This window comes from Mandrillus leucophaeus, unplaced genomic scaffold (assembly GCF_000951045.1).
Source record: "Mandrillus leucophaeus isolate KB7577 unplaced genomic scaffold, Mleu.le_1.0 Scaffold192, whole genome shotgun sequence".
Classification (NCBI taxonomy): Eukaryota; Metazoa; Chordata; class Mammalia; order Primates; family Cercopithecidae; genus Mandrillus; species Mandrillus leucophaeus.
The window spans coordinates 3,706,663-3,716,674 of NW_012101943.1; the positions used below are offsets into that span (position 1 = coordinate 3,706,663).

General features: G+C 41.5%; 1 protein-coding gene across 1 annotated transcript in view; it reads right to left on the reverse strand.

The window, feature by feature from the left end:
- Positions 1–4,453, reverse strand: part of ZBTB25 (zinc finger and BTB domain containing 25) — a 7,337-nt gene extending 2,884 nt beyond the window's left edge. Inside the window, exon 1 of the mRNA XM_011978296.1 lies at positions 4,279–4,453. Within this exon, the coding sequence (XP_011833686.1) occupies positions 4,279–4,451 (173 nt within the window). The 5' untranslated portion in view covers positions 4,452–4,453. The remainder of the gene's footprint in view (positions 1–4,278) is intronic.
- Positions 4,454–10,012: the final 5,559 nt, after the last annotated feature.

Genomic DNA, 10,012 nt, shown 5'->3' on the forward strand with positions numbered 1-10,012 from the left:
AAAAAAAAAAAAAAAAAAAAGAATCCATTGAAATTGATAATATTTAAAATCTAAATGCTAATCTTATTTTGGCTTCCCAAATATATTCATATATGTGTTCTTTAAACCACAAATGAGAGGCCAGGCATGGTGGTTTATGCCTGTAATCCCAGCACTTTGGGAGGCTGAGGCAGGTGGATCACTTGAGCTCAGGAGTTCAAGATCAACCTGGGCAACACAGCAAAATCCTGTCTCTACAAAAATACAAAACAAACAAAAAATTAGCCAGTTGTGGTGACATGCACCTATAGTCCAAGCTACTCGGGAGGCTGACATGGAAGGAACACTTGAGTCCAGGAAGCAGAGGTTGCAGTGACCTAGGATCGTGCCACTGCACTCCAGCCTGGGCAACAGAGCCAGACTCTGTCTCAAATAATTAAAAATAAAAATAAATAAATAAATCACAATGAATACAGGTATAATTTTGAACAGCTTAAAAATAATCCCAAATTTCAATTTTTACGTATGAATCTAGAATTCAAGTAATAGATGGAAATAAGTATGTAAGAAATCAGACATATCCCTGCAAAATTAGAATAGAGACAACCTGAAGGAAATGTTGCTATCAAGGAACAATGAAATCAGTGAATGGACTTACCTTCCCTGAAGCAGAAGTTTGTATCAGTGCATCAGATTGCTCTGGGTGGCAGTATGCTGGCAATCCATTGCTTTAGTCTTGATACCTTAGGACTTCCCTCTTCCTCTACTGGGTTCCACTCTTAGCTCTAACCCACCCACTAACATGGTTTGTGGCAGGGCTTTTAAAAATATCAGTTCAGGGTTCTAATAACATGATTTTTAGTTGCTCAATACAGAGATACCACATAGCAGGCCTACCTTTGTATCACCTGGGTTCAGTTTAGCAAGCACATAACAGATGCACTGAGAGCTGAACCAACTCACAGCTCTCAAGAGACTGCTCTGAAGGTGGCGTTTCCAATATAGTGAGAGTAATCTACACTGACACTTAGGTCAGATAAGAAACTCCTTCATTTGCCAGAAAAAGTTGCCCATTACTTGTCCCCACTCCAATCTCCTCTCCACTTTATGCCGTATGTTTCAACCATTCCGATCTATTCTGTGGTCTGAATGAGCTGGCCTCGTTCATATATCTGTATATGTTTTCATGCCATTTTTTCCCTCTGCCTATGATGCACATTCTTGAGTCCTTCTACAACATCTGAAAAACTCCTTCTGATTCTTCAAGATCCAGGATCTCTGTAAAGCCCGTTCCAACCTTCTCAAAATAGGGCCACTGAAACCTTACTCTATCTTGTATACACTTCTATGACAGACTTAAGGCATTATTATTAATAGTAACAGTAGCTAACAGTGCAAAACTTTATTCTAAGCATTTCAATACTATTAATCCATTTAATCTTCTCAGTACCCATGGGGTGAGTATACTATTCAAACATTTTATAGATAAGGAAATGGAGGCACAGAAGGGTCAATTACAGCACAACTATTTGCTTTATACACATTACTTATCAGACTATGAATTGCTCAAAGACAGAGATTATAACTTACCTGTTATTGGGTGATATGGTTTGACCCATATCACCCAACTCTCATCTTCAATCGTAATTCCCATAATTCCCATAATTCCCATGTGTGGTGGGAGGGACCTGATAGGAGGTAACTGAATCATGGGGGTGGTTCCTCCATGCTATTCTCATGATAGTAAGTTCTCACGAGATCTGATGGTTTTATAAGGGGCTTCCCCCTTCACCTGGCTCTCATTCTTCCTCTTCCTGACACCATGTGAAGAAGGAAGTGTTTGCTTCCTCTCCTGCCATGATTGTAAGTTTCCTGTGGCCTATCAAGCCCTGAGGAATTGTGAGTCAATTAAATCACTTTCCTTTTTAAACTACCTAGTCTCGGGCCAGGTGCAATGGCTCATGCCTGTAATCCTAGCAATTTGGGAGGCTGAAGCAGGTGGATCACCTGAGGTCAGTAGTTCAAGACCAGCCTGGGCAATGTGATGAAACCCTGTCTCTACAAAAAATACAAAAATTAGTTGGGTGTGGTGGTACACACCTGTAATCCCAGCTATTCGGAGGCTCACGAGAATCACCTGAACCTAGGAGTTGGAGCTTGTAGTGAGCCGAAATCACACCATTACACTCCAGCCTGGGGGACACAGTGAGACTCTGTATCAAAAAAAAAAATTTAAAAAAACCCCCCAGTTTCAGGTACGTCCTTACAGCAGCATGAGAACGGATTAATACACTGAGGTATAGCACAGAGCCTTACATATTGAATACTTATTCAATAAATATTTGAATGAATTAACAATTAAGGCCGGGCATGGTGACTCACGTCTATAATCCCAGCACTTTGGGAGGCCGAGGCGGGTGGATCACCTGAGGTCGGGAGTTCTAGACCAGCCTGACCAACATGGAGAAACCCCGTCTCTACTAAAACCACAAAATTATCAGGGCGTGGTGGCGCATGCCTGTAATCCCAGTTAACTCAGGAGGCTGAGGCAGGAGAATCACTTGAACCCAGGAGGCGGAGGTTACAGTGAGCCGAGATTGCACCATTGTACTCCAGCCTGGGCAACAAGAGCGAAACTCTGTCTTCAAAAAAAACAAAAACAAAAACAATTACAATGTATAATTGAGGCTGAACTCCTATTTCAAGTAAGGTTATTTAAAAAAACATAGAGTGTTCCGTCACTTTCAATCTAGGATGGAATAAAACTACTCTACCAAAAGGTTAGAATCTGAATACCACTTTCCTTCCCCCTCCCTACATACCTAATATGTTGGATTAACCCAAATTTGAAAAAGCAAAGTAATTTTGAAAAAATATTTGAAACAAGTGACCCTTAAACTATAATACAGACCATATGGCAGGTAGAATTAGGATACTGAAACTTTGCTATGAAAGTGTTATATGAGCCCGGGTGCAGTGGCTCACGCCTGTAATCCCAGCAATTTGGAAGGCCAATGCGGGCAGATCACCTGATGTCAAGAGTTCGAGTTCAGCCTGGCCAACATAGTGAAACCCCATCTTTACTAAAAAATACAAAAATTAGCCAGGCGTGGCGGCACACACCTATAGTCCCAGCTACTTGGAAGGCTAAGGCAAGAGAACTGCTTGAACCTGGGTGGTGGAGGTTGCAGTGTGCCGAGATCGCACCACTGCACTCCAGCCTGGGCAACAGAGCTAGACTCCATCTCAAAAAAAATAAAAAATAATAAAACAAAAGTGTTACATGAAATAAAAATTAACAGCTTAGTGACTAAAAGCATAGACATAGCTTCAGACAAATCTGTATCAAACTTATTGGCTATATAATCCTGCATGGGCAAGTTACTTAACTCAGTCTCAGTTTTCCTTTCCCTAAAATAGGGAGAGCAGTAGAATTTACACTACAGGGCAAATACTTAGTGCTTTGGTATGGGATAAGCCTTCAGTAAATTTTAGCTATTTTTTTTTTTTTTTTGAGACAGAGTCTTGCTCTGTCACCCAGGCTGGAATGCAGTGGCACGATCTCGGCTCACTGCAACCTCCACCTCCCAGGTACAAGCGATTCTCCTGCCTTAGCCTCCCGAGTAGCTGGGACTACAGCTGTCCACCATGCCTGGCTAATTTTTGTATTTTTAGTAGAGACGGGGTTTCACCATATTGGCCAGGCTGGTCTCGAACTCCTGACCTTGTGATCCACCTACCTTGGCCTCCCAAAGTGCTGGGATTACAGATGTGAGCCACGGCAACCGGCCAATTTTAGCTATTCTTAGTTTCATTCTTATTTTCCACTATGGAGCCTACCCACTGAGTTTAATTACTAATGTATAAAAAATTATTATAATTTAGCCAGGCACAGTGGCTCACGCCTGCAATCTCAACACTTTGGGAGGCTGAGGCAGGCAAATCACCTGAGGTCAGGAGTTCGAGATCAGCCTGACCAACATGCTGAAACCTACCTCTACTAAAAATACCAAAATTAGCCAGGCGTGGTGGCACGCGCCCGTAATCCCAGGTACTCAGGAGGCTGAGGCAGGAAAATCGCTTGAACCTGGGCGGTGGAAGTTACAGTGAGCTGACATTGCGCCATTGCACTTCAGCCTGGGTGACAGAGCAAGACTCCATCTCCAAAAAAAAAAAGAAAAAATTATAACTTTACTTCTTAGGGTGACTCCGTAACAAAGAATTTCCAAAATGATATTATAATAAGGCTTATATAAATCACAATATTAAAAATTCTTATTTACAAAAACACATCCTTACCTTGTTTGGTGAATAAATATCATCTTGAAATAGTTAGAAAAAGCAGCAAGCACCGCTCTGTGGGCTTTGAAGTAAACATCTCCAATTGCAACTGTGCAATCACACAGAAAACCAAATTCTCGCTGCATGTTCAGTTGTTGGAGAAGAACAAGGCTATGGCTGGCAGTGTCCATTGTGGTTCTGAAAAAACGACAAGATAAATATATATAGGTGTGTATTTATATACGCATTACTTTTTATTAACATAAAATTGTCTACAGTGCACACAAACCTACAAAGTTACAAGGAAACCTAAATTTAAATGAAATGATTCAAGTTTTCCATCCTATTACTTTCACTGCAAACACGGCTAACACTAAATTCCTCCATTATGCCAACTGATATAAACTCTGCTGAACCATAAAATATGACCCTTTTTCCTCTGATAAGAAGATAGCTTGGTATGAGTGACACACGAAGACAGACCTGTCCTTTTCCATCTATGTGAACACAATGTTTCTAATCTTGTTTCCTCATTAGAAAAATGAAAATGAGATACTGATTCCTGCCTCAGAGTTAAATGAGATAACTTATGTGAAAATCATGTTGTAATGGAAACTGCTACTTGATGTTAGCTATAAATGTTAATAACATAACAGGGTATCCTGGCTGAGCTAGAGATGTCACTCCTCCTCACGGATCTTCTGGTACTCAGGGGATACTGGCCTCCCACCTCTCATCAAATGTTTGGGGGACTTATCAGTCACAGTAGCTCAGGAACCCTTAAAATAGATGTCAAGCCACATCCCCAATTTACTTGTGGCCCAAGAGCCTCATGAGAAAGAACTTAAGCCGGTGCAGTGGCTCATGCCTGTAATCCCAGCACCTTGGGAAGATAAGGCTTGAGCCCAGGTATTCGAGACCAGCCTGAGCAATATAGTGAAACCTCATCTCCACAAAAAATAAAACAATTAGCTGGATATGGTGGCATGCACCTGTACTCCCAGCTACTTGGGGGGCTGAGGCAGGAGGATCACTTAAGCCTGGGAGGTCAAGGCTGCAGTGAGCTGTGATCATACCACTGCACTCCAGCCTGGGCAACAGTGAAACTGTCTCAAAAAAACAAAACAAAACAAAAAACCAAAAAAAAAAAAACAAACAAACAAAAAAGAAAGAACTTAAACCCTGATCTCATCTGGATTCAGATGCACATTAGAATGTAGGTTCCCAAAGGAAGTAGAAGGCAAGGTGGAACAACTGTCGGGGGAGCCTATATGAGGAAGAATATGCAGAATTCTGGCCGAGAAGCCGAGTATAAGCAGCAAAGACATTCAGAAGTGCCCTGGTTTCAGGCAGGTGCGAGACTATCTCATCTTCTCCACCCTACTGTGGAGAGAGCCCTGGTAGCTGTAGTATAAAGGGCATCACTGGGTGGCCAGGAGAACATCCTTTGAAAGAGCAGACACTGAAAAAAAGAATGAGGTTTCCACACCAGCCAGTTAGACCAAGGTCTAAGGAGGTCAGTGATGGAATGCGGGGTTAGCCGTCTGGAGACAGGCAGTGGCTTGGGCAGCAGACAGCTAAGTGATCAGTAATGTAATAAATATAGCTAACATTTTATAGTGCTTCCTATGTGTCAAAAATTAGCCAGGCATGGTGGTGCATGCCTTAGTCCCAGCTACTTGGGTGGCTGAGTCAGGAGGACAGCTTGAGCCAGGGAGATCGAGGCTACAGCGAGCCATGATCATGCCACTGCACTTCAGCCTGGGTGGCAGAGCGAGACCCTGTCTCAAAAAAAAAAAAAAAGCCGGGTACGGTGGCTCACGCCTGTAATCCCAGCACTTTGGGAGGCCGAGGCGGGCGGATCACGAGGTCAGGAGATCGAGATCATCCTGGCTAACACAGTGAAACCCCATCTCTACTAAAAATGCAAAAAATTAGCTGGGCATGGTGGCGGGTGCCTGTAGTCCCGGCTACTTGGGAGGCTGAGGCAGGAGAATGGCATGAACCCGGGAGGCAGAGCTTGCAGTGAGCCAAGATCGCGCCACTGTACTCTAGCCTGGATGATAGAGCGTGACTCCGTCTCAAAAAAAAAAAAAAAAAAGGTAGAATCTATTAAAACTACATATTTAATGTACTGATGTGGAATAATCCCCAAATTTTATTATTATTATTATTATTAGAGACGAAGTTTTGATCTTGTTGACCAGGCTGGAGTGCAATGGCTCCATCTCAGCTCACTGCAACCTCCGCCTCCCAGGTTTAAGTGAGTCTCCTGCCTAGCCTCCCAAGTAGCTGGCATTACAGGTGCCCGCCACCATGTCCAGCTAATTTTTGTATTTTTAGTAGAGATGTGATTTCACCATGTTGGCCACACTGGTCTCGAACTCCTGACCTCAGGTGATCTGCCCGCCTCGGCCTCCTAAAGTGCTAGCATTACAGGCATGAGCCACTGTGCCGAGCCTAACAAAATAAAAATCTATATTGACAATTTCAGCATGTAAAAAACGTGTCTTAGAATCAATGAAATGATTATTTTTTGAATAATAATCAATTTTTTGAAAAAACTGAAGTATCTTAAATTAGCCTGATAAATTGTCTCAAAAAACGAAAACAAAAACAAAAAAACATCAAACCCTCAGATCATAAACATTTTCACCAGTTCTTCCCATTATGTAGTATAATGAACTACTGAACCACAGGGAAATGAGACATAGCACACTAATAAGCCACCCATATGGGAATCTTATGGTTAATGGTCTATGGGTAATAGTTAAATTCTTCACTTATTCAACAGATTTTTTGAAGAATAATTTAATAAAGAAAAAATATGTAAAAGCGTGCATTGTACAAGGCATGGAGACAGAAAAAAATGACAGATGTTACACTCAAGATTACAGGCTCACAGGAAAGATAAAACATCAAACCATAATTATAATATGAAATAAATGCATTTAGTAGCATAGAGCAGTTAGAGAACATGCTATCAGAGGCAGACAAACACAGGCAACTCAATGGGAAAGAAGGCCAGGCAGAAAAAAAATAAAATGAATAAAATTACTGGGAAGAATATGAATATTTAGATAACAGAAGGATTCAGTCTGGCATAGAAAAAAAACCCAAAGTAACAGAAATAATGAGATGTGGTCAGCTCACAAAGGATACTGAATATAAGACTAAAAAGTAGTATAGTGTTTGAAATCAACTATCTAAGACGTTTGAGTAAGAACAGCATGATCAGTTACCTTACTCTGTGGGAGGGAGTAGGTAGTTACCACTACAGAGTGTGGTAGTTAAAGCTTGAACTAAAATCAGACAGCTTAAAATTTTAGCTCTGCCATTTACTAGCTGCATGGTCTTGGCAAGATACTTAACTCACTGGGCCTCCATTTCACTTATAAAATATGGATAATGACAGTATCTAACTTAAAGGTTATTTGAATTTAATGATATAATGCACTTAGAAATAGTGGGCCCATAGTAAGTGCTTAATAAATACGAGGCATTATCATCATCACCATCATTAGGCATGAGTCAAGACTGCTCTAATAGCAACATATAACAAATATTAGCAAGGGAAAAGGCATGGAGAAAGAAAAGACTGGCTAGAAGCCTACTATGATATCAAAGCAATCGTGGTGGGAATGGAGGAAGGAATACAAGAGATACATTAGACACAAAACTGACATGACTTGGCAACAGATTGGATGTGGTCACCACAGAGATCAAATCAAAGGTGAGTCTCAGAATTTCAGCTTGGGTAAATAGAAGAATTCATCCATTCCTTCAGATCACATTTTCAGAGTAACTGCCACGTGCTAGGTGTTGATATAAAGGCAGAGTCCCAGAACATTAGAGAAGTAGTACAGAAACTGGCTTGATAAGAGGCTCCCACCTCAAAAAAAAAAAAAAAAAAAGGCCAGGTGCGGTGGCTCACACCTGTAATCCCAGCACTTTGGGAGGCCGAGGTGGGCGGATCACCTGAGGTCAGGAGTTCGAGACCACCCATGGTTAACATGGTGAAACCCCGTCTCTACTAAAAATACAAAAAATTAGCTAGACGTGATGGCGGGTGCCTGTAATCCCAGCTACTTGGGAGGCTGAGGCAGGAGAACCGCTTGAGCCCGAGAAGCAGAGGTTGCAGTGAGCCAAGATCAAGCCATTGCACTCCAGCCTGGGCAACAAGAGCGAGTTCCGCCTCAAAAAAAAAAAAAAAAAAAAGAAGAAGAAGAATAGAGGTTTCACCTCAGACACCCTGAGCTCCAAATGTCTACCAGATATCTAAGTAGAAATGTTCAGTGATCAGCAGAGACAAGAAGCAGGACTGGGCTCTAGAGAGAGCAGAGCCAGAGAGGGAGAAGAGGCCTCTAAAATGACAAGGCTGAAGTAACCAAGTATGAAAATAATAAAGTAGACTAAAAAGTAGAATGAAATAAGAGGGAAAAAAGCTAAGAATGAATCTTTGGAAAACAGAAAAGACACAATAAGACAGAGAAGGAGAAATAAGAAAACATTGTCATTGAGGAAAAGCAATGACCTTGCAGAAAGGAGGTGGCAATGGTGCAAAATAACTGAAGAGAAACATGGGGGTGAGGCCCATTACAAACATGTCGAGTGTAATGACCAAAAGATTCCTGGTGACCTCTGACAATAGCACAGGAAAGCAGCAAGGGCCAAATATTTGACTGCAGGGGATATTAGAAACCAGAGGCTAGGCCAAGCGCAGTGGCCCACGCCTGTAATCCTAGCACTTTAGGAGGACAAGGTGAGTGGACCACTTGAGGCCAGGAGTTTGAGACCAGCCTGGACAACATGGTGAGACCCCGCCTCTACTCAAAATACAAAAATTAGCCGGGTGTGGGGGCACATGACTGTAATCCCAGCTACTTGGGACGTTGAGGCCGAAGAATCACTTGAACCCAGGAGGCAGAGGTTGCAGTGAGCTGAGATCCATTGCACTCCAGCCTAGGCAACACAGCGAGATTCTGTCTCAAAAAAATAAAAATAAAAATAAAGAAACCAGAGGGCATAAAGCCTAGACACAGACATGACAGGACAAGACATTAAGGGAGCTTCAGATCAGAAGACCCAAATGCACCTCTTCCCTTTACATATGAAAGAAACCTGGAGTAATAAACTCCGAAACTTACATAGAGCACTGAAGTTTACACAGAACTTTCATATACAATAATTTATCTACTTCAGATTAGATAATTTCTATTAATCTATCCTCAAATTAAATGACTTATCTCTTCTACCTGCTCTGTTAAATCTATTCAAGATTTTTGTTTCAAATACTGTATTTTCAGATATAAAATTTTCATTTCGTTCTTTTTTAAAGTTTCTAGTTCTCTGCTGAGATTTCCTATTTGTTCACATATACAACATTATTTTGCTTTACATCCTTGAGCATAGTTATAATAGCTGCTTTAAATCTTCTCTGCTAATTCCAACCTTTGGCTCATTGTGGGGTCAGTCTCCACTGATTAGGGTGATGGTTTCTGGATTATAGCCTAGATATTATGATTAATACAAATGACTCTAGATTCTGTAATATTCTTCCAAAGAGTGTTTATGTTTTTGTTTTTGTAGACAATTATCTCAGCTAGACTTAAACTCCAAGTTCTGCCTCCCCTGTGGTGGACAGCAGCTAAAATCTCTGCTCCTCTAGCCTTAAGTGTGCTGTTTGGAGGCTGCTCCACACATGTACAGTTCAGGGGTTTGCAAGAAATTCAAGCAGAGTTTATAAACAGTG